The 25,719-nt window shown below is 40.8% G+C and overlaps 1 protein-coding gene across 2 annotated transcripts in view; it reads right to left on the bottom strand.

The window, feature by feature from the left end:
* Positions 1 to 7,166: 7,166 nt before the first annotated feature.
* CAAP1 (caspase activity and apoptosis inhibitor 1) overlaps positions 7,167 to 25,719 on the bottom strand; it is a 39,135-nt gene continuing 20,582 nt past the window's right edge. The window contains exons 4-6 of one of the 2 annotated variants that reach the window (XM_063455178.1): positions 20,209 to 20,287; positions 13,124 to 13,208; positions 7,167 to 7,723 (exon numbers count right to left, since the gene is read on the bottom strand). In XM_063455178.1, the coding sequence (XP_063311248.1) occupies positions 7,400 to 7,723; positions 13,124 to 13,208; positions 20,209 to 20,287 (488 nt within the window). In that variant the 3' untranslated portion in view covers positions 7,167 to 7,399. Of the gene's footprint in view, positions 7,738 to 13,123; positions 13,209 to 20,208; positions 20,288 to 25,719 lie in introns of both variants that reach the window. The other variant, XM_063455176.1, reaches the window with a different exon arrangement.

Here is a 25,719-nt window from a genome sequence, read left to right as displayed (position 1 = left end):
TCGTGATATGAAGGAGCGGCCTTCAGGTATGATACGAATTGGAAAATTTAGTGATCCCAGCAGTGACTGTAGCTCTTTGCGGTTGCAAGTACCGAGCTGAAGGTAGCGGTTGATGTAGGTAAGAATGTTCTTTATTTTGTCGTGTGGTAGGCTTGCTTGCATTGTGGTTGAGTCTAATTGAATACCCAGAAAAGTGATAATCGTGTCTGGCCCCTCCGTTTTCTTAGGGTAGATTGGTACACCTAGTTGCTCAACTAGCTTGGTGGTAGCTTTGAGGCTACTAGGAGGGGAAGTATTTTCCACGACCAGTAAGAAATCATCCAGGTAATGTAATACCGTAGGGCATCTGGCTATGTTCAATAGTAACCAGCACAATGCTTCGGCAAATGTGTCAAAAATAGCTGGGCTACTTTTGGACCCAAAAGTTAAACGGGAGAAAAAATAGTAGTTCCCAGCCCACTTGATGCCATGCAGGTGCCACAGTGTGGGGTGGATTGGCAGCAATTTGAAGGCATTAGTAATATCGGTCTCACTAAGCCAGGCTCTGACCCCTGCTTGTAGGATATCTGTAATGGCGTGATCTATGGTGGTGTATTGCAGGGAGAATTCCTCGGAGGGTATGAGGGAGTTAAGACTGGGGTTGGCAGATGAGTGTGGTGCCGACAAGTCAATGATGAGTCTCTGTTTAAAGGAAGATTTCCCTGTGACAATACCAATGGGGTTAGTGCGCCATTCTATGAATGGAGAAGCTTTGAAAGGCCCCAATACGAAACACTCAGCCACTTCTTGGGCTATGAGAGTGTCAACCGCTGTGGGGTTGTATTGTGCGAATTGTAGATTAGGGCATTCCAGAGTCCCGGATGGTACGTGTAGAATACCCGTGTGGAAGCCTTCTGTTAACCTAGAGATAAGAAAGTCCACCAAGTGTTTAGACGGGTGATGTGACATAAATGCAGTAAAAACCGGCATATTAATGGACGTTAGGTAAGGCTTGGAGTACATTTTATTTGGACACATGGTTTTTGCATGTGCCCTAAAACATTTTAAACAGATATGCAATAATCTGCAACCGCTATAATTACAAGACCCAACATTGAAATTATTACATATCTGGGACTTGCCCAGAAATTTGATTGGGCGTCCCAGTTTGTCTCTTGACAATTTCTCTGGAACATCAGAGGAACTAGCTCCTTGCGTGGAGGCATGTTTGTCCGCCGTGTTGGGACAGAAATTTGTCGTATGGGCTGTAGAGGAGCAGTATGCACAAGCCGGTGTTCTTAGACCTGCAAAGTGTCTGCAAAATATATCAATCCTTCCCCAGTTGGATCTTGTTCCATACTGGGAAAAGGCTCCAGCCACTTTTGCAGAAAAAGACCTATGGTAATCATAAAAGGCTGAACAACCATATTTGTTGCCCAGGTCTACCAGCTTGTGCATATAAAGATCAAACTCCTCTCTTCTATTGGGATAGACCACACAGATAACATCCCGGTAAATACCAAAGGCCAGTACAAACTCAGGGATAGTCAGTTTTCTGTTTAGGCGGGCGTCCCTAGATCTGACAACAACAGACACATCATCATAAGCATAAGTCTTATTTTCCACTATATCCTGGGAGGCAATCTGCAGGGAAGCCAGGTTGACGTCTTTACCTTCCAGGATATCTCTTTTTATGTGCTCAGGGATCATATGAGCAGGGCTAACTTCCTGGTCATCCAGAGTGATGGCTGGAGCAACTAATAGCAAGTCGGCTGGTGCTTGTGAAGCACCCTGCTAGAGTAAGGGCCGTGGTGACCGACTCAAGTTTCTCTATCCTGGAGTTGACTTTGCTCATGGACGCCATTAATGAAGACAACGTGGAATGTATGTCTCCTGGGTTGGACTGGCTAGGTCCTTCCCCGGCATTCATGTTGTTTGTTGAAGTGCGTAGCAGTTTGAAAAGTTCTGCTTTCCTTGCTGTATCGGGGTAGGGGATTTGCCGTCTCCTCAATTCCGTAGTTATACGAGGGATCATCCAGGATCTGATCGATGCTGGACTAGTTGCCTCTCCTCCTTGTGTAGGAGTGATAGCTCTAGCCGGAGTGCTAGGCAGGGAGAAATCCTCTACCCCTTCCTGAGACATACTACAAACAAAACAATTAATTAGTGTATGAAAACCACCAAATCATACTGGCAGGCTAGCTAAGCCGGATGGCGAAACATTACACTTGTTTGGTGACAGGTGAGGCCCTACTAGTTGCCAAGTGGCTTGAGAGGCTCTAAGCGTTGGCACGAGGGGATTTGAGGCCACCCGTTGTAGTGGCAGGAATTTTAGGCCTCTCGGTGACTCTAACACAGAAAAACGGGAAGGGAGTGACAGGTGAGGCCCTCTCTATGCAACATGCGAGGCGGCTAGCTAACGTGTGGCCCAATGGGTGTCTGCCTCTGAAATGTTGAGGCGGGGTGTTGGCCTCGCGGGACCACTAACTGATGGCAATTGCCAAGAATGGGTAAATACCTATTGGAAAGCCTATGACCCTATTGCCAGTACTCTAACCTAGGGGGGAGAAATGAAATGTATGGCAGAATACCATATGAGCAGGTGTACGTACCTGGTAGTATGAATATCTCACAGGAAAAACCGTGTGGTGAAAATATATTTAAACCTGGACAGCCTGAAACGGGTAAAAGAGAGTAGTATAATGAGTGTGGACTGTGTGGGAAAGAAGTAGACTGTGTAGCCTGTACCAGTGATGTTTTTTAAGGGCTTGCTGGCGTATTACTTGGTAAATGAAATGTAGTGATAGACCATGGGAATATAATTGTGTTATCAAAGCAAAGTGATGCCATGGCTTTAATACACAGTTCTGTCTAAAACAGTGGGGAATGTATGATGGGTGTCAAGTAAAATAAGAGGATGGGGTGAGGGAGGCCGTGGCCTATGTTTAAACAGCATATATGTGTTATATAATAAATGTGGCAGGGAAAAAACACAATGGTTAAAAATTATGTAACGTTATATATATATATATATATATATATATATATATATATATATATAACTGTACTGTAAAATACGTATGATTGGTTGGATCAGTACGTGTGATTCAACCCGAGAATTCATTATTTGGAAAAGGAAAACTGTATCCTTATGTATGTGTCGTAGTTTAAAACACAGAAATGAGGCCTGTAATGTAGGCTGAACCAACTTGAATGAAATGGATAAGTATGGAAGACCCCTGAAAGCGTGGGAGTCAAAATGATCCATACAGATATGTTAGCTGTTTTTATGGACATTGATAGAATACTGATACCTTTAAACAGTAATGGAAATAATCTGTGTATTTAATCAAGCAATCGTTAACCGAATGGTATATACATGAAATTATGAAATGTAATCCACGAAAGGATTTATGCGTAATACATAGAAAGAAAACCGAATGATAACTTGTTTCACTGTAGCAAGGGAACAGTTATATGCGAAATGATCACTTAACTAACATATATGATTAGCCGAATAAGCGTACGAAATGAAGCCGTGAACGGCTTGTTCAATTTGCGGCATAACAGGGAAAAACCGTAAAGCGAGGACCTGTGCTGTACCGTGCACCGTGGGAACCGATCCTGGCGTGACAGGTAGGTCTAACTTACGGTTTAGGAGTCCCTGGGACGCGATCTACGACGAAGACCGGGGTCAGAAGAAGCTGGACGGACGGAAAGGCCTGAAACAGGATTCCTGGACACAGCTTCCGCAGAAAACTCATGGAAACTGAAAACCAAGATGGCGTCTGAGAGAACCCGGAAGTGGATCCTCATTCAATGCTGACCTCGAACGGTAAGGAGCAAGGTAAGGGGTGTGCCTTAAGTAGGCTAGGAGTGGATACCAAGCACCTCCCACAAATCCAGGCCAAATTGCCTTAATACATATATACATATATATATATATATATATATATATATATATATAAAAAATAGCAATATTCCCCTGCACTCACGCTCAAAAAGGTAAATCACCGGGTGCATCACCAAGGCTCCATAGAAGTAGAAATCCACCAAGTAACTTTGCTCTCCGGATTTAAAACCAAAATGTTATTAATATAATTTAAAAATAACGACCAACGTTTCGGTCCCCGCTCGGGACCTTCTTCAGGGTCAAAAGTACAACAGGACACGTGTCCTGTTGTACTTTTTACCCTGAAGAAGGTCCCAAGCGGGGACCGAAACGTTGGTCGTTATTTTTAAATTATATTAATACAATTTGGGTTTTAAATCCGGAGAGCAACCTTACTTGGTGGATTTCCATATTTTTATATATATATATATATAAGATTAGTAAAACGTATTTATTATAGCTTTCTTTAGGTCTTAAACTGTGGAATTATCCCAAAGTTACCAATTAAGTCACTTTAAACAACTACAGCACTACATATATATGTTTTAGCGACATTTCAGGCAGTTGCCAATACCAAAGATGGCGGCGGCCATGTAGAATATGTAATTATTTCATTTTTCCCCTATTTTGTGATATGCACTACCTAAATATTTATGTCAAATAAAAATGCCCACATTACATCTACTACTTACAACAATCTTTCTTTATATGTACAGTCATCCTAGAATTCCACCCAGACCCGAAATGGTGTCCAGAGGACTTCCATACACATCACTTCTGGGTGAAATGTACAACACGATTACAGCACAGAAAGGATGGCACGATAACTAGCGTAAAAACCGAAAACAGTTGTGATACTTGCTGGAATGGGCTAATATTGATCAAATATGACAAATGACCGAGAACTACAAGCATCCACTTTTGAAAAAGCTTCAGCGAAACGCATTAACTTAGGAGTGAGGACTTAGACTCTATTACAGAGGACTTGGTTTTATCTTTATTCATTTTATTTTTTAATATATTCTAGTTTTATTAAATAAAGTACTTTTTTATACCACGTATACCCAGACCTTTGTATACTTATCTCACTTCCAGTTCTTGTTGCTGATCTGGGTCCATGTTTATCCCTAGGTTAGGATTGTTCCACCTAAAGTTCTATACATTAGAGCAGGTCTTTGCTCTGGGTTATGGAACTAGGTTTTTATCTTTTTTACAAATATGGTCACTTTACGTACCATACCATTGGATTTTTATCTTTTTATATATGGTGACCATTATCCACTTGAAATTCAAGCACTGCTGACATCTACAAAGATATCCTTTGACGGGGATTATTCCATCCAGGCCCATGAAATAGTGCTTATATAGCTCTATAAAATGTGAGCGTTCCTTTGGCACTATTTTGTCCTTTTTTTCCTCTTAAGATACATAATTTGGGAAATTGCCCTCTCCCTCTACATATGTAATTTGAAGCTCCAGCGTTGTTCACCTTTTTTTTTTGTTTGTATTGATCTTGTATGTACTTATTTCAGCCAGAGATCAGTGTGGGCCAAGCTGATGACATAACTCTACTCTACAGCCAATCACTGTGCTTGATTGCTCACATTGTGGAATTTCAACAGTAAGCATGCAGCAGGGATCTGGAATTAAGCAGAGGTCTTGCAGAATCCTAATTCTTGTGTGCATATTTGGAATGTGTTTTATTTGTTCTGTGATAAACAGTATATTTTTATTTCTTTTTTATTTATTTTTTTATTATTATATAATAAATCCATAGATATGTTTTATTTTTACAAGAATGCACTGAGCATCGCATTTGGCTCAACTGAATCAATTAATCCGAAAAAGAATTTGGACAAATCAAGTTTTGTCCATGTGACATTTTGATTTTGAGAAAATTTTGTTTCTGAAAAAAAAATATTCAGACAAACCAAATGGATGTGAAAATGTGCTGATTAGTGAAATGCAAAAAGCAAAAAAAAAAACAACCACAAAACTAGTTTGTTAGGAAGAATTCTGCTTGAAAATACCTTTTTTGTTTACTTATCCCCTTTTTTTTCCCCATTCTATTGGTCACTTCTCACTTAATCTGTTAATAAAAGCAACAATTACTGGGTGAACTCTTTGAGAGCAGAACTCTTTTACATGACAAAACCAAACTGGCTATAAAATGAAAATGCAATACAAGGTACTCATTTTCCACTGTATATGCATTTCACAAAATATACAGCTTTTTTAGGTAACTACAGATTGTATTTGCCTGGTAATTACAAACACAACTGAGTGAATAATTATAGCCATGAACACAAGTTATATTCTGTAACCTTTGCATTAAAAACTAGGAATAACAAATGGTTCACTGGTTCTGCCAAAGGCACGGTTTGACTTGGTAATCACCAATAATTAGATAATGAAGATTATAAAATCAAGAAATGTGCATTCGGATTTGGGCAAAACAAGTTTTGTCAGAATTTTGGAAATTTCCAAATTCTGTAGCATCCGAAAATTAAAGATCCGTTTGTTTTCATAAAGATAGAAAATTAGTGAGACAGCATAATTAAGAAAAGGCCTTTTTATTTTCTTAGTTTTGATCATTCACCTGTTGTTTAGTAGATAGCTACCTAATTGATCCTTACGTGGGATCACCATAATTATGAATATTATATCAGGGACCTATCCACTAAGCAACTAAAAGATCAAATTAAAGAAACATGGCTTTTCTAATTCTTGGTCTTCCAGCGGTTTAGTAGATAGCTACAGAATTTTATTTTTACCTGAAATAAGCAAGGTGAATTGCTAGTATAGGACTCTACTAAAAGGTTTGCCTTGACATAGCAGGAGAGCTTACACTCAAGTGGCCATTGAAGTGATACTAAAAACTTCTAGTTATTTAAATATGCATAGGGATTTGGGATAGTGCACAAGTAATGCTTTTCCTTGGTTTTTATTGTACCTATATATGAGACTGCCCTTCTTAGGATACCAAATTAGAGTGTTATTTAGTACATAGCTCCCCTAATTTGGTACCCTTATGTGGGACTGCCCTACTTAGGATAGAAAACTAGTATGCAGTTCAGTAGTAGGCCCCTTATTTGGTACCCTTATGGGGAATTCCCCTACTTAGAATACTAAACTAGAGCACTGTTTAGTAGATATCGGCCCTCATTTTGAACCCTTATGTAGGATTGCCCAACTCAGGATACCAAAACAAGGGTGCTGTTTAGTAGATAACTCACCTAACTGGTTACCTTTATGAGGGATTGCCCTATTTAGGATAAAAAAAAAAGAAACAAGATTGTGTAAAAACAAAATAACTTTCTTTATTAGGGCAGTGTCATCCACCACCATCACTGCCAGTTATAACAATATGGTCATTATTGTGCATTGATAGAAATTTCAAACAGTGACTAAAAAGGTACACAACAATAATATATTCACAGTGATCCCTACTGAAACTAATAGTTTTTTTGCTATAGTGCACAAACTTCTTGTCAAGTAAGGTGATTGAAGCAAGAAGACAGCATAGTTTCACAACTTCTTGACATCACCAGCCTTCATCAGAGCTTTAATGGCTCGAGCCCTCATTTCTAGCTCTAACAGTTCCAGCTGTTGTGCAGACGGCTGCACATCCTCTGCAAGCACAGTTGTCGAGTGAGCATGAACTTCTTCTGCTACTGGCTCAGCCAACCCCAGGATTTCATTCACACTTTTCTCAATGTCCATGACAAGGTCATCTGGCTGACCAGCTGCTTTTGGGACTACTACGGCAGGTGTTGCCTGACCTCGTTCTTCAGGGCACACCTCCTCAATGTCACTGTCAAAAGTATCAGCGTTTATGCTAATGGCATCACAGTCTTCTCCTCTACCTGGTAGATAAAAAGATTAAAGAAAAGTCAAATTCCAGTGAACAACAAATATACTGTAGAAAACAGGGCTGGAATTGCAAATCAATAAAATGTGCAGCATGATGCCTTGACATCATATGTGTGGGTCTCAAAATTAGACTTATCAATATTATAACCATGTAATTATAGATAGCAAGGGTTTCTGTAAAGAACACTGCATATAATACAACTATACAAAATATTAATGATGGATAAATCCTTCATTTGTAATATTATATTTCATCAATATGTGTCACTGTCCTAAATTGACAAATTTAGCACCCTAATCAAAAAAGTTCTGTACCATAAAGTAACTATAGAAGCTGATCAAAAATCTTTTGATGTTCTTAATGTTAATATTTATACAGGGTTTTTTTGTTTTTTTACTTTTGTTTTTAAGTGAAATTCAGATGAGCTGAAGCCAGATGAGCTGAAATGAAAATAAAGCTCACTTAGAGATGTTTTCGAGTTAGGCTATATGGACCTTAAAGGGACACTATAGTCAGCTTAATGTAGCTGTTCTGGTATCTACTGCCTGACCCAGCAAGCTTTTTAATGTAAAAACTTTACACAATTGCCTAGAAACATCTCCAGTGGCAGTCACTCAGACGGCCACTAGAGGTGCTTCCTTGGTCAGTGCGGCACACGCTCTGCATGTAGACACTGAATACTCCCCATAGAGGTGCCATGGTTCAATGCATCTCTAGGAGGAGATGCTGATTGGGGAAGCCAAGGGGGCGGAGTCGGTCCAGAAGAGATTTGCGCAATGCTGGAAAAAGGTAAGTAACCTTAACTTAAGGCAATGGGCCCAGGCAGCTAAACAGTAATCTTAGAGCTATAGTGTCAGGAATACATGTTTGTATTTCTGACATTTTAATGTTCCTTTAAATTTTAAAATTTACTTTGAATTCTCACTTTAGTGAATAACCCAGTCAGTGTTTTAATATTTTGAAACCTGAAAAAATTGGTAGTGAAACAGATAAATGGCTGTGGTGAAAAAAAAATAAAAAAAATAGGATAGTACCTAACCTATGTGACCTTAACATTTTTCCAAAGCAGCAGAAAAGTGAAATAATCACTGTGGATATATCATTTTAACCAAGATTGAGGAATTGAAAGAAAATGAATTACTGGTGTATATATAAATGTCAACATAAAATACCTGGAATGTATTTACAATAGCTCACGAATTACAGGCACACAAAACTAAGAATCCCTACATGATGTAATTTTAAGTGAACATATTGTGAGAGCTGTATGAGATCATATTTTGTCACTGTTAAGAGAGACTCTAGGTGCCATAACCACTACAACATGCTCATGTGTATACAGGGCCAATAGTCCCCATACAACATCCTCTGGTAATTTGTCAAACAGTTTAAGACACTAACCTTGTTGTGTTGTCTGCCTGTGACCCTTCCATATTCAGCTAATCTGGTAAAGTGGAAGTTCATGCTTCTGCACTTATACCAGGTAATCAGACCAACTAGGTAAGTGCCAAACCGATCACAAATCACAGATTACAGGCAGATGGCACCCCTGGACTCCTGGTATCCTTACCACTACAATGTAGTGGTTATGCTGCTTAGTTGTTAGTATTGGTTTTAGGACACTGCTTGAAGCAATTATGGAAACTTTAACCATTGAAAAAATTATCCTTATAAAAAAAAAATAAGAATTCTATGTGAATATAGTGGTCTCCACCATTTTTATGCCTTGCCTTTTTTTCTTTAGATAATGTATTATCAAAAATATTCAGAGACCAGCAACCAATCTTTATTTTCTCATTGCTTTCCAATGGCAGCACTTTACATATCCTACAAACATCTGCACATCAGAGTTTAAATGGACATGGTGCACAGCTGCCACCATGTGCTGAAATCTAAAAGGGACAGTTCATGAAAAAAATTGGTTTGGCATCATCATCACATTATGTTTGCAATTCTGGCATTAAGAACATTGTTTTAAACTTTAAACGATCCACTGAATGGCCGTAATGGGACCCTTTATATTAGTGCATTATACATGAAATTAATAAACATCTTTCAAGCACGTTTTTTATAGGATATGTAGTTCAGTTACCTGCCATACTCTCACCCTTCAGCTAAATAAGCTAATAGCAGCCATTGTGGCGGCTATCTGCCTATTCAAAGCTTCACTCGCACTGGTGTGAGCATTTCTTGTTAAGATACTTAAAGGACAACAGTCATCACATTTTTGGAATTCTGGAATTAGAGTTTAGACTGGGATCCAAGAGTTCACAAGAAGCCCTGATTATAGCAGATGAAACAAAGTGTTGGGTGTTTTTACAGTATATTGCCAAGAGACAGACTAGGTTTAAAAGTTGTAAAGTAATTTCATCAAAAAGAAATTTGCAATAAGCTTAAAACAAAATGACATTGGAAAATTGCTCAAAATATTAGATTTTTGAACTCTGTAGTGTTTTCTTTTTTTTTTTATTTCAGAATGCCATTAAGACTAGTTACGATATGATGTCTAAATTAATACCCATAGCACATTCTTGTTGTTTTGCATAAACTCACAAAATCAGAAGCGGAGAGATTATTTAGATACACTTTCATGCATTTGAATAATTATTCCGCCCTTTTCTGCTGCTCATCAATATTATACAGGTAAACATAATATTAAACGCAGGCACTGTATAATTATTAGCCCATAAATCAGGATGACTTTTTATAACCTTGGAAAATCAGCATCCACAATTGGACTTGCAAGTATCCTGCAAGCTAATCATAAGTTACATGTGTTTGTAAACAAAATCCTTCATAGTCAAGGTTTCATTCTAAAAAAATAAATTAGAAAATGCCTTTGCACATCACAGACTCCGAATCATCTACACATATTGAGAACTAGGCAAAAAAAAAAAAAAAAACAACAACTTACATTTAATTAAAATGGGTTTACACAAATGTTTAAGAGTCCAGAAATGCAAGTTGTGTGGTGTATACTTACCATTATTCTGTGTCTAAAGCAAGGGCCCATTTAGTGAGGAAATGCATGGAGTCACTGGTGCAATTTACAACTTTATAGCACGCCACCCTCCCCCCGCCGATGTTGCAGGCAGTGGCAAGTTCTGCAAATTTTCTATCTCCAGAAATATTTTTTTAAATAGTTTTATTTGTGCAGCACAGTTTGTTTACTTCAGAAGTTTTTATCAACTGGTCTGTTAAATTTTAATTACATACATGGAGCACTGCATGCTGTCGCAGGCAATTAACAGAGCAGGTGATACGAACTTCTAAATGAAACATACTATGCAGTAAACGTTTAAAAATAAGACTTATATTAACGAAAGTGTGTGTATAGGGATACCATGTTATTCACAGCCAGGGGAAGAGTGTCTTTTTAAACAAAGTGATTTGACTCCTAAACAGGAGAGAACGGAGCAATGATGCTTCAAGAATATGGTCAATACAACAAAACCACTTAGTTAAGTTGTTCTAGAACAGGGGTAGGCAACCTTCGGCACTCCAGATGTTTTGTACAACATCTCCCATAATGCTCTTACATGCACAATACTAGCAAAGCATCCTGGGAGATGTAGTTTGAAACATCTGGAGTGCCGAAGGTTGCCTATGCCTATTCTAGAACTTAGTTTGTCTCTTTAAATTTTATAAGTAACGATAACAAAAAAAATTAAATGGACAAATAGGGATACAAAAACACGGTGAAAACACTAGAATTGCAGTACTCACCATTCACTACAATATCCTCATTAACAGAATCCAAAATTATTTGCTGGGACAAAACCTCAACTGAAACTGATCAGCTAAATGGATGGAAAAATAATGTAACAAATTACTCCACATTCTATTGATAAATTGTAATGTGTGCTGTAAGAAGGTCATAAGGCTCTCCAAAACAAAAAGAGACCAAACCAAAGTCAAATGATGGAGCAACTTCAGTCCAAAACTTGGCAACACCAATCAAATCAATAATCTCATCATAATATACTGAGATCAAATAAATGTATTATATGTAAAATGTTATAATTTTAGCACATCCAGGTTAATGTATGCTTGTTTAGTTTTATTTTTCCCTGGGTTCTCAAATTTATTTGTATGTTGGGAGCAAACATCTTGGTGAAGCAACATTCCCTGACACATGCATTCCATTTATCTCGTCTGCACAAAACTAGTTGGTCTTAGTGTGTAGATTAATCTGCACTAAAAACAAAAGAACTGAAAAAGTCTAAATTTACACAGAATTAAAGCTTTGTCATGCTTTCTTTTCCTTTCATTATGTCCCTTGTATATTATTGATTATACACCACTCTTTGCCACCTGCTTTATTTATATTAATTAATTATCTTTTCATCCTTGCGCCGGATCTCAATACCCAGGTGTCTCCATTTTGTTTTCCTCTGTCCCTGATGTCTGCTGTTGTTTCTTCTGTGGGATTCCTTTGACTGATGGCTTGTGGATAAATTAGTTTAGCAACTGAAATTTAACTTGCCTTAAGACCAGTTATTGTCAACATTTGCCAAAGATCGTACTCCCATGAGAAAAAGACAAAAAACTACTAATTACTAATTTAAGAAGAATAAAAACAGAGAGAGAGGGACAAAATTGGTTTATTTAAAAGCAAAACCTAAAAAGTGATGTTAGGGTTTGCATGTCACCAGTTAAAGGAACACTATAGTCACCTAAACAACTTTAACTTAATGAAGCAGTTTTAGTGTATAGATCATGCCTCTCAGGTTTTACTGCTCAATTCACTGCCATTTAGGAGTTAAATCACTTTGTTTCTGTTTATGCAGCCCTTGTCCCATGTCCCCTGGCTGTGATTGACACAGCCTGCATTAATTTGCTTTAAACAATTGTATCTCTTTCTCTTTAAATTTAACTTTAATCATCTTACAGGGTCTTACAGGCTCTTACAGGGTCTAGCAAGCTATTAACATAGCAGGGGATAAGACAATCTAAATTAAACAGACCATGCAATAAAGAAAGGATAAACTGTAGATGACTCTTTACAGGAAGTGTTTGGGAAGGCTGTGCAAGTCACATGCAGGGAGGTGTGACTAGGGTTCATAAACAAAGGGATTTAACTCCTAAATGGCAGAGAATTGAGCAGTGAGGCTGCAGGGGCATGTTCTATACACCAAAACTGCTTTGTGAAGCTAAAGTTGTTTTGGTGACTATAGTGTCCCTTTAAGTATTATAGGAACAACTACCCTACTCAGATGTGACAAGTAAATGTGCAGTTATGTAAGGAAATGGAGCTAAAATTAAATGTACGTTGAGCTGCTTGATTTGTATAGAATATCTGCATTATTCACCATCATGTAGCTGAACACATTCTTTGTTTTCTGAGGCTGGAGGATTAATTTAATTGCATTTACAAGTCTTTGCTTACCAGTTTTTGAATCTGCATCCTCAAACCCAGCATTATCTTTCACTGAAGAAGTGGAATCTACAGCATTATCGTTTCTGCAAGACAAAAGAAGATTACTGTGACTTAAACGGGGAACTGTCACTTTTTATTTTTATTATTTTAACGTATCTCCCATATTGAAAAGATATGTATTTGTGATGTGTAAAACATTTAATTAAATGTCGAAATCTACAGCTTTTCATTCTCTCTACTTCCATTTTAGCTTCCAGTCATTTGTTATAAACTCTGTCCTTTGCAGTAGTCAGCATTAAGCACAGACGAGGAGAACGGAAACAGGGGGAGAATTGTCAAAGTGTTCTGTCTTAAAAAGAAAAAAATTAATTAAATAACTCCTTAAATTTGCAAAATGAGATGAGTCACCAAAGAAATTTCCCTGATGGCTCCAATGGCACCCTTGGTAATTGACACGCTTATTACTTTATACCACATATTTTTAGACCTGAACACTTGATTCATCTCACTCAACATTTCTATTTCTCCTCCTCTTTTGCAATGTCTGCCTTGACTGTTGTTGGTTTAAACTGAATTGTGATGTAACTTGCTAAATAGAAGAAGAAGAAAAAAAAAGTTACAGGTCATTTTCGATGTTTAATTTTACGGTGCAATTTACAAAGAAATAAAAGTTCTCCTTAAATTAAAATGCCCACATGGAAGCCATTCTATGGAAATAAAATAGAACAGCTCTGTCTCTGGACACCCCCTCTTTCCCCCCTCCCCTACATACACCAATAAAATCAAAGTGTTCTTTGAAATTTTGGAAGGTATGTAAAATGAGCATAAGTAAAACATGACACTGTCTGAATGAGCTTACAGTTAAACATGCTTATATGAAGGGTGCAGAGAAATTACATTTCTATATCGGACTATCATGGAATTGCAAGTGAAACGGATCACTGATAAATAATGACACTTTCCCACGTTATAAAACAGTACAAGATGCAATGTAGCACAGACAAATGAAAACCATTTTATTTTCAGAATTCCAAGATTTGATGACAATGCAAAGACAAACAGCTTTACATTATGTTGCAGTCAACGGGTAAAAAACAAAACAAAACAAAACACCTCTGACATTGGGAATATAGTACAATGTCAAAGTGCAAAAATGAAGTATTTCACATGGAAAAGGAATCATTTGCTATTTACATTGAAGGTGGAATATTACAGGGTAATCAGCCTATAGGAGGATATAGTGCTGGAAAGGTACAGCCAATATCAATCTCAAGAGAAACAATATATATTTTTCTTACCAAGTAAAGAACGTGAAAATGACCACTTGTATGAGCGTTCGTACATCAGATTGATGCAGAAACTAAATTAGGGGTTCTGTAACGAACACAGTGCTATGTGGTAAACAGGTGATTTAGCTTTTTCCCCCCATGTTTATGGCGCTTAGACTGTACCTGACATTCTCCCATGGTTCTGTGTCAAACCATTTTTCAAGCAGATGGTGACATGGGCACACACAGCCTGCCCTCTCACTCAGCATATTGTTATTGAAAACCTCTTCAACTTCATATGGCATTCATTGGCTGATTGTGGACACTTTCATCCAATCATTGCAATCTAAATATGAATGGAATTAAAACGCATTCAAAATCAGATGGGTTGTGTGTGTGTTAAACTACTCAAAAATTATATTTCGAGGGGCGGAGACCTGCGATCTTACCAGACGTGGAAACGCCTGAGCTGACGTGGAAACGCCTGAGCTCCTGACTTTCTTGCTAAATTTGGGGTATTATACCTGATCTTGTGGCTTCCATGCCAATTTTTCTGTGTATCTACTGATCGATAACTTACCTGAGTGTTATCCTACACTGTGAGCCCAGGGGCTCTGCTGCGGTCTACCAAGGACGGGACTGAAGGGGAAGCAGACTATTTCACATTTAAATGTAGTAACACTCCATTACCAATATGTAGAGAGCACCCTTATCTGTCTGGAAGGGACTGCAACCACCTTAACAATTGCTCATATGACTGGCACATGATTGATCTTTTATCCTTTTGTTAGATCGACCTTGGGAGGGCTAAATGGTTAGGGCCAACATAAAAAGAGCTAAATAAAGGTTGAACAACCATGGAGGTTGTGCCCCACAAGTCACTGAAATAATAATAAGAACAACAAAGTATTTAACCAGGAAAGGCACATTCAAATTTCTCTGGTTTTCAAGTACGTCCTGGGGATGTTACTGTAACCCAACATCCAGGGGTTGTTACTATTACTCAATTTCAGCAACACTCTTACATAAATGAATTCTGAAACTATTTTACAAAAAATGTGTTTTATAAAGACTTCGTAGGAATAGCCATTCTAAGTGCAAGAGAAGTGCTCATGCTCAGCCGCGTTTATCAAAGAATTCTTTGAAAGATAAACTAAAATATTTCACCTTGTAAAAATAAATGTGTATCAGCTGCTTAGAACAGGGAAAAGTGCATGCAATTTGGTGAATACAGAATATAATTCTAATTTATATCAAGTCTCAATTTGCCAAGCTATTCATTTATCCAGCACACAAAAAAATTTTAAAACAGCATATCCCTCTGATGCTCCTTAAAGAAGAAGTAATTACATTTGTTTCTAAATTAAGTTGATAAAATTATAGATCAAGGAACAGTGCACACATTAAATAATAGCTAACATGCCTTGCTAGAACATCATACTGCAAGTAGACAATGTACGGGGAAAGTGACAGACATTAAAACATATCTGCCAACAGTGTCATTAGTAAAGAAGTCGGAAAAGGGATTTTACTTTTACCATGCAGAGAAGCATGTTCAATACGTGGTGCTAAAAGCACATGTGGGCTTATTCATTGCATCTTCATTGAAAACACTGGAGGCAGGGACACTGCTATACACCCTATTTATGGACACCATTACAAGAACTATCATTTCTATTACAAGGCAATAACCCACACAAGATGCCATTACTTGCACACAAACGGAGATGGAACAGAGGAACATGACCATCTGCTTTTCAGGTCCCTGGAGTGTTATTTTCAACTACCATTCCATCCTTTAAAGCTTGCAGAAGGCATATAATTTATAGAATTGCACAATAAAGAAAGGTATTTAATAAAGAAGTTCTACAGAGACATCTAGGGACTGCATTGAGAAGTGCAGCAAGATGTTTTCCTCTCTTTTCACAAAGAATAAGAACAAGTCTTGAAATTAAACACAATTATATACAATTTCAATGCATCCTCACAGCACATACAATTTCACTGCTTTCAATAGTCAAGACAGCAGAATAAAAGTCGTATTTAAGGTACTTTCGCCTCACTCAGCATTTAGGCATTAAATGTAGCATAGCTAGGTATCGGAGACACAACACGCCTCTACCAGGAGAATTTTATACCCATTCTCCGCACGCTGCAACACGATATGATGAACTGGGGCAGTCTGTGCATCTCCTGGTTCGGGAGAATCAATGCCCTGAAACTAAACCTTCCGCAACTTCTCTACCTATTCCAAACTATCCCCAATCATGATACCCAGGACCTTCTTCCAGACGCTCAACACTGCAATAATGAAAGATTTGTAAGGAAAACGTGACAACCTAGAGTTAACGGGGCACTCCTGTCCCTGCCCAAAAGCATGGGGGGCTTGGCTCTCCCCTCGATAGTTCATTACTACAGGGCTACCCACCTACTACGGTTGGTGGACTGGCACACATTAAACTCAGACAAACTCTGGAGGGAACTGGAGAACAACCAAGTGGCCCGAAAGTTACCGTCCGCAGTATGGACAACACACCCCTTAACCCCTTAAGGACCCATGACATGTGTGACATGTCATGATTCCCTTTTATTCCAGAAGTTTGGTCCTTAAGGGGTTAAAGGACCCCAGAATGACCCAAAACCCGTTTATCCGGGCCACGATGCAAATATGGATTTCCACCCGATTGACAGACTGACTTACCACGACGCCAGGCCCTCTGACAGCTATAGCCCACAACCCTGATATCGCAGGTGGCCTACAACCCGAGGACGTGGCGGGACTTGGGGGCTCGGACTAGACCTATATGAAGCGTCTATGCTCCACAACGGGACTGAAAACACTAAGGGAGCTGATCCCAGAAGGCACGATTTCACTAATGACTAGGTTCCACTACCATCAGATCCAGCACTTTCACCAAACCACAACGGGCAAACACCTGTTCCATAGAGACCTAACCGCCTTCGAACACATGTGCGTAGCCAGAGATCGACCATTGAAAGGAATCACGCAGCTTTACTCTATGCTGCTCACAACCACGCCACGCGCACCACCGCGATACATATCCCGCTGGGAACAAGCTACGGACCAAACAATATCAGACCAACAATGGGAGAAGATCCACGTACTAACACACCAAGGCACACTCAGCTCAAAAATCCAGGAACTTAACTACAAAATTATGGTCAACTGGTATAGGACCCCAGCGAAGCTACATCGCATGAACAGAGAAATCCCTGACATCTGCTGGAGATGCGGAGCAGAGGGAGGGACAGACCTCCACATCTGGTGGTCGTGCCCCAAAATCAAGCAATACTGGAAGCAAATTCACTCCAAAATCAAGAGCATAGCAGACCCGGACCTACCGTTCCAGCCCCTACCGATGCTACTCCACCACACCACACGCCCCATAGCCACCTACAAACGCTCTCTAACCAAACACTTGCTTAATGCAGCAAAATCTCTCATCCCTACCAAATGGCGCGCGGCGGAGCCACCGACCGTGGAGCAATGGATGGACCGGGTAGAGGACATATATAGCATGGAATCCCTCTCGGCGTCACTGCACGGCACGGGAGACAAATGCGCTATCACCTGGTTCCCCTGGTGCACCTATATAGCTCGGAGACAAACTGCAGCGGCCGGGGACGGACGCCACCCAGAAGCGGAGAACTAGGGAGGCACTTGACACCCCCCCCTCAGAGACCACAAAAGATACAGGCACCACACACTCTCCCCCCGCCCTTTTTTTCTTCTTCTTCTACTCTCCATCACTCTTCCCCTATCTCCCCCCCCCTCAGTCGGGAGGTCACAGGCCCTACGGGGACGGAACAGGGACGCAGAGGGAGAAGAGAACCCACGGTCCAATTAGGCATACCTATGGGGAACATAGGGGAGGAGGAGCTCACCAGGAAGGGACGGTCAGGGGGGGCGGCCTCTGGGGTCGGGAACAAAGCTATGACTGACAGATGAGACGGACGGACGCACATGATCAGGTATCCTGGCCAGCCCGGACGTACGCACACCCAACCGGGGACTGAACTGGGGGGCTGGCCCTGGGTTGCTCCACCCAACACCAACATGTCTTAGATGGCTCCCCAAGACCGCAACAACCAACGACCACTAGGCATGCTACAACTCGGGAAACACCTCTCCAACCCGACAAAGTAGAGATAACCTTCTCTGCGACACTGACCTAACCCCTGACATACACTACTACACCGACCAAACATCCTACAACCATACACGCAGCCTACGAACATGCTTAACCTGAGAAAGACATGACTCAAGGTTAGCAGACCACTAGGAAGTCAACTCACAGCTAAAGGACTTCTCAAACAAGGGCTTCAATGTACTTCATGTTATACCTGGTTACTCGTTATTAGTTCCCTAAAAAAAAAAAAAAAAAAAAAAAAAAAAAAGTGGCCAGCAGAAGTTATATAAAGAAATATATCACACGAGGCCACACCTGATGTGTGTAAATTCGAATGTTTACCTTTTTTTCATTCTGTAGCCCATACACTCTGTTTCAATAAAAAAAGTGATTGGTAAAAAAAAAAAAAAAAAAAAAAAAGTAGCATAGCTGTAAATATTTATGGAGCAGTTCATAAGCTGTGCATTGATATGCAACTTAAAGCATATTAAAAAAATAAAAATAAAACATTAGCAATAAAAATTGCATTTTAATCATGGTGGAAAAGGTTAGAAATAAGCAGGGTCTGAAGAATTTATGGTTTCTCGTTTCAAGACTATAGCCGTTATGCAACATTTTCACACTTTATTAGTTTCAAAATATGATTCATACAGTGATTATCAGTTTCTGATCGCTTTTAGAAAAGCCTCCTGAACATCTTTTGTATCCACAAATTACCTGGAAATACACTTAAAAGTGACAGTAGTAATTAACTACAGTGTACTATGCCACTTTCAGAGCTGCCAACATAAAAAAACAAAAAACAAAAAAAATCTAAATTTTGCAACAGAGAATCAAGTAAGCTGGCTACAGTGGAATTAGTCAGACCCACCAGCCGAATCCAAATATCCACAGAGAATACTCAATTTATCTTCTTACGGTATATCTTATATCCAAACCATCCCTCCATTCATCTTACAATATTGCTACCCCATTACATCTCACCACAGTCAAATCCCCCCAGCCACAACCCTTCTTCAATTCATCTTGACAGAGCTAAATCTCTGGAGTCCATTTCCCCACATGACCACAAACACCCATACAAACACACACTTTTGGCAACTGGTACAATTAAATCACAAAATACACTTTATGGCTGTTTTTAGAATGTGAAACAGATACCAGGGCAGGAACCTAAACCGTGGGAGTTCCCTATCAGGAGCGTTTTAGCAAGATGGCAACTATGCTTGCTAAAACGCTCCTGATACTTATTAAGACATCATTATATAGACTTAATATACAATGAAAACTGTATCAATATCACAGGTAATTGCTTATCACACCACCATCACTTAGTTTTCTCATGATATATATTCGTAACATTCAAGGAAGTGAGGAAGGATTGTAACATGAAAAAAAGTGAGAGAAAAATTACACTTGGAAGTTCGAAACAGAATGGTATAGAAAACTAAAATTACAATAGAAAGGTAATAGAAATGACTGACTGTTTTAGGGATAGGGCAGGTGGATTTGGAAGATTCATGGATACTACATATGTAAGAGACCGTTTGAGTAGTGAGAAGAATGCAAAATGTAGGCCAACAATGCCTGGAGGGCCACAGCTCCACTCCCTTACTTGAATAACTTACCTAACAAATTATAACTAAGTACATTTGCATACTTACTGAATGGCTGTATCTGCCCCAGACCTGGTCATATGTGCATCGTATTCCTCCTCAGTGGCGGAATCTATACCTTGCTCACCTAAAAAAAAATGTAAAAAAAAAAAAAACACAAAATGGAAATTTGAATAACTATTTTATTTATTTATTTTTAACTATTACATACTTCATCAGTTGCCTTCCATGCACCATCATTACTAGGTATTATTGCAAAGGTGATAATGCATAGAGCACCCCAAGCCTACTTTCAGCTCTGCATCACTGCAGATCTACGGTCATCCCTCTCAGAGTTGTCAGACAGCTAGTATGCTTAGTTTTAATAATACAACAAAATAGGTGCACAATATGGGGGTGAATATAAGATAATGCTCAAACACCTAAAAAGTGGTGTCCCCTACACCACTTAAAACACATAGTATACATACATGAAAAGGTGGAGCTCCTAAGTAATCAATGCAGACAATATTCTGTAAAATAAGATTGTACAGCAAATAGTGCAACACAGTACATAAAAGTTCTAATGTACAAAAATTATAATGGTATCACTCACAAGCCTAGAGTCATACCGTCATATGATTCAGGTGGTATGCGCCTCTGGACCATTCAAGGTTGTCCAAACCCCTTCTGTGTAAGGTGCTTTCTTCAAAGTGCTTTAGTTCTTCCTTCAAAGTGCTTTAGGTTCTCCCTTCCCCCTTTGGCCGGTTTCAAATAATAGATATACCAGGTCCAGGGAAATTAAATCCAATAGAACGTTTTATTAATCATAAAATCGAAAGTATAAAATAAATAAATGAATCTGTACCAGATGTCTGGATAGACTAAATAGTCAATAACAGACAACTTCTGTTATTGACTATTTAGTCTATCCAGACATCTATCTGGTACATGTTCATTTATTTATTTTATACTTTCGATTTTATGATTACCGTAATAAAGCATTCTATTGGATTTAATTTCCCTGGACCTGGTATATCTATTATTTGAAAACGGCCAAAAGGGGAAGGGAGAACCTAAAGCACTTTGAAGAAAGCACCTTACACAGAAGGGGTTTGGACAACCTTGAATGGTCCAGAGGCGCATACCACCTGAGTCATATGACAGTATGACTCTAGGCTTGTGAGTGATACCATTATAATTTTTGTACATTAGAACTTTTATGTACTGTGTTGCACTATTTGCTGTACAATCTTATTTTACAGAATATTGTCTGCATTGATTACTTAGGAGCTCCACCTTTTTATGTACGCATACAGTATGCTTAGTTTTGGCTACTTAATGCTAATTGTGTCCAGTGCATGCTGTGTGCATACCACCCACACACACACGAAAATGGATTACAGTGAAGGTGGTGAATCCAACTCACGAAATATAGGTTAGTTTTCTAATCAAGAAAATGTAATGGTAGACATAACAGTAACAAGTATAACAGGCCAGAGAACTGTTGGGCTTAAAGGGACTCTCCAGTGCCAGGAAGACATATCCGTTTTTCTGGCACTGCAGGTTCCTACAGTGCCCATCTTGCTGAAGGGGTTAAAACCCCTTCAGTGGAAAACAAGCGACTTTTAACCACAAACTCACGGTGAACCTCATAAACAGGCACAGCAGACCAACGGTGACACCTGGGGACTTACCTGACCGGTTCATTGGACCCAAAGTGGCACTCTGAAGCAGAATCAGATCTGCGGCCTACCAGCACGCGCTGGTGTGGGAGAGGCGGCCGACCTCCCCGCCAACGGACCAGCGGGAAGACACTGCAACGCTACAGATCCCGATTACCCCCCCCCCCTGCCGGTGAGGAATATCCCGGTACACGCAACCGACCAAATGACGAACACATTAATAAACCCCATATGGGGATTAGGACAATTACAAATAAACTTACAGGAACAGTAGGTTGAAGAGGACCCTGCTCAAACGAGCTTACATTCTATAGGAGGTAGGGTGTAAAACACAATAGGACAGGAATTTACAATCAAATAAGGTGGGCTGCCCTTTAGGAGAGGGCAAGAGAGACAGGTATGTGAGGTAAGGGTTAGTCTTGGAGGCCATAAGCTTTCCTAAAGAGATGGGTTTTAAGGCACTTCTTAAAAGATGCAAGACTAGGGGAGAGTCTGATGGCAGTAGGCAGGCTATTCCATAGGAAGGGAGCCGCCCGTGAGAAGTCCTGCAAGCGCGAGTTGGCCGTACGAGTGCGGACAACGGACAGGAGGTGGTCACGGGCAGAGCGGAGAGACCGAGAAGGGACATACCTATGGATCTGTGAGGAGATATCAGAGGGGCTAGAGTTGTTCAGTGCTTTATAGGTGTGAGTTAGTACCTTGAATTGACTCCTATAGCATACAGGAAGCCAATGTAAGGACTGGCAGAGGGGTGAGGTGTGAGAGAAACGACTAGAGAGGAAAATCAATCTAGCAGCAGCATTCATTACAGACTGTAAGGGTGCAGTACGGCTATTGGGAAGACCAATCAGGAGAGGGTTACAATAATCCATGCGGGAAATTACTAGAGCATGGACAAGCTCCTTGGTAGTATCTGGTGCAAGAAAGGGGCGGATGCGGGCTATGTTTTTAAGATGGAATCTACAGGATTTGGCAACATGCTGGATGTGAGGCTCAAATGTGAGACCAGAGTCAAGTATGACGCCAAGACAGCGCGCTTGCAAGGATGGACTGATGTTGGTACCACAAACTTGGAGGGAGAGCGAAAGAGGAGGATCAGTATTAGGAGGAGGAAAGACAAGGAGCTCAGTTTTTGAGAGATTGAGTTTCAGAAAGCGGGATGACATCCAGTCAGAGATGGAAGAAAGGCAAGCAGTGACACGTTGCAGGACGGCAGGGGAGAGGTCCAGGGAGGAGAGATATAGCTGGGTGTCATCGGCGTACAGGTGGTAGTGAAATCCAAAAGAGGTAATAAGTTTGCCAAGAGAGGCAGTATAAAGAGAAAATAGAAGGGGACCAAGGACGGAGCCTTGGGGAACTCCAACCGAGACGGGGCAAGGGGAGGAGGTATCATTAGAAAAGGAGACACTGAATGAGCGTTGGGAGAGATAAGAGGAAAACCATGAGAGGACAGAGTCACAGAGACCAAGCGATTGAAGAGTTTGAAGAAGGAGAGCATGATCAACGGTGTCAAAGGCCGCTGAGAGGTCAAGAAGAATTAGTATGGAGTAGTGGCCTTTGGATTTAGCTGCGATTAGGTCGTTAGTAACTTGGATAAGGGCAGTCTCTGTAGAGTGGAGAGGGCGGAAGCCAGATTGAAGGGGGTCAAGGAGAGAGTTGGAATTGAGGAAATGAGACACACGGGTAAAGACAAGTCTTTCCAGAAGCTTTAGGAAAAAGGGAGCAGGGATATGGGACGGTAGTTAGAGGGGGTGGATGGGTCGAGGGATGGGTTTTTTAGTATAGGTACTACAGTGGCATGTTTAAGGTCAGCAGGGACAATGCCAGAAGAGAGCGAGCAGTTGAAAATGTGTGTTAGAGAAGGCACGAGACAAGTGGAGAGAGATCTGATAAGGTGAGATGGGACAGGATCGAGCGGGCAAGTGGTCGGGCGAGAGGAGCAAAGAAGAGCAGCCACCTCTTGGTCAGTAGCTGGAGAGAATGTCTGAAGGGTAGGAAAGGCATGATCTATGTGTGATTGAGAAACAGAAAGGCAAGGAGGGGAGAATTTTTTCCTTAGCTGTTCAATCTTGTCAGTGAAGTAACATGCAAAGTTATCAGCAGTAAGGTTAGTTTTGGGGGTGGCCACAGCAGGGCGAAGAAGAGAATTAAAGGTGTGAAAGAGACGCCTGGGGTTGCGGGAACATGAACTAATGAGAGCGGAAAAATAGGACTGTTTGGCAAGGGCAAGGGCTGCACTGTATGAACACAATATGAATCTATAATGGAGAAAGTCTGCCTGGGTGCGGGACTTCCTCCAGGAGCGTTCAGCACAACGGGAGCATCTTTGCAGGTAGCGCGTTGATTTAGTATGCCATGGTTGGGGGCGGGTCCTCCTCGAGGTGCTTGTTTGGAGTGGCGCTGCAGTGTTCAAGGCAGATGTAAGAGTAGAATTATATATGGAGATGGCCCGTGAAGGACAGGAGAGGGAAGGGATGGACAGCAGTTGTGAATCAATGTCAGCTGACAACTGTTGGAGATCAAGAGAATTAAGCTCCCTCTCCTGAGTTGAGGGGGGTTAGGCTGAGGTTTTTGGGTGAGGGGGTATGTGAGAGCAAATGATAAGAGGTGGTGATCAGAGAGTGGATATGGAGTGTTGCAGATATTAGATACTGTACATGCATAAGTGAAGATTAGGTCAAGGGTATTGCCAGCTACATGGGTGGGAGAATTTGCCCACTGCGATAGCCCGAGGGAGGAAGTAATTGAAAGTAGTTTAGTGGCTGCAGAGGTCAAAGGTGGGTTTATAGGAATATTGAAGTCCCCGAGAATTAGGGATGGAATGTTAGAAGAGAGGAAATAGGGTAGCCAGGCAGCAAAGTGGTCAAGGAAGAGAAGAGGGGAACCAGGGGGAAGGTAAATAACAGCAATGTTAGCAGAGAAGGGTTTGAAAAGGCGAATTGAGTGTATTTCAAATGACGGGAAAGAGAGAGAAGGGGGGGTGGGAAGAGGTTTAAAAGAGCAGTGAGGGGAGAGGAGAAACCCAACACCACCACCTTTACATTCAGAGTTTCTTGGGTTGTGGGTAAGTTGGAGACCACCGAAGGACAAAGATGCAGGGGTGGCAGTGTCAGAGGGGGAGAGCCAGGTTTCTGTTATGGCTAGTAAATCTATAGAACGAGAGATGAAGAAGTCATGGACAGCAGTGGATTTAGTTATATTGCAAACAGAGCGTGCGTTCCAGAGGGCAGTATTGAAGGAGGATTGAATAGATGAATAAACCTACGACCAAACGAGATCTACTGGGCCCAAACAAAATGGCGGCGCGGACGCAGCACAGGTCCAGGCCCACACTAATTGAACCGCCCAAGCACGCACTGGAATACATCAACCGTCTCAGTACCTACTTGTGGGCAAGATTCAAGACCCAGAGACTGGTATACCACGCAGCTATGAGAGAGTTGACGGCATGGCTCAGACCGGCCACCAGGCGGAGTCTGCAAGGGACCCCACACTGGGCCCCAAGAGCAGCCTCCAGAATGAAGCGGAGCCGAAACTCTAAAGGGCGGGCTCAAGCAACGGGTCTCCACCACGGAGCAGCAGAAGATTTCAACCAACGCAACAAGAACCAACTTGCCCAGGACTCAGTGGCCCCAACGACAAGTAACCAACACCTAGCAGCGGTACAGCCACTCACCCCTGCAGAAAGCAGTCCGCAACGGGATCTCTCCGGCGGAGGACGAGTCCGTACTCACAAGCCGTCCGATCAAATAGCATATCCTTGGTGGCAACGCTCACGAGCACCAGAAATACCGAGAAACCCGGGTCCGGTTAAGAGACTTTGCTATTTGACCGTGGAGGAGATGCAGGAGCATGCAGGCAAGCAAAGATGGTGGCGACACCATGCTATGAAAGG

Source organism: Pelobates fuscus, chromosome 5, assembly GCF_036172605.1.
Source record: "Pelobates fuscus isolate aPelFus1 chromosome 5, aPelFus1.pri, whole genome shotgun sequence".
Lineage (NCBI taxonomy): Eukaryota > Metazoa > Chordata > Amphibia > Anura > Pelobatidae > Pelobates > Pelobates fuscus.
Note: the sequence above shows the minus strand (reverse complement) of the source record. Positions and strands in the feature narration are given on the sequence as shown.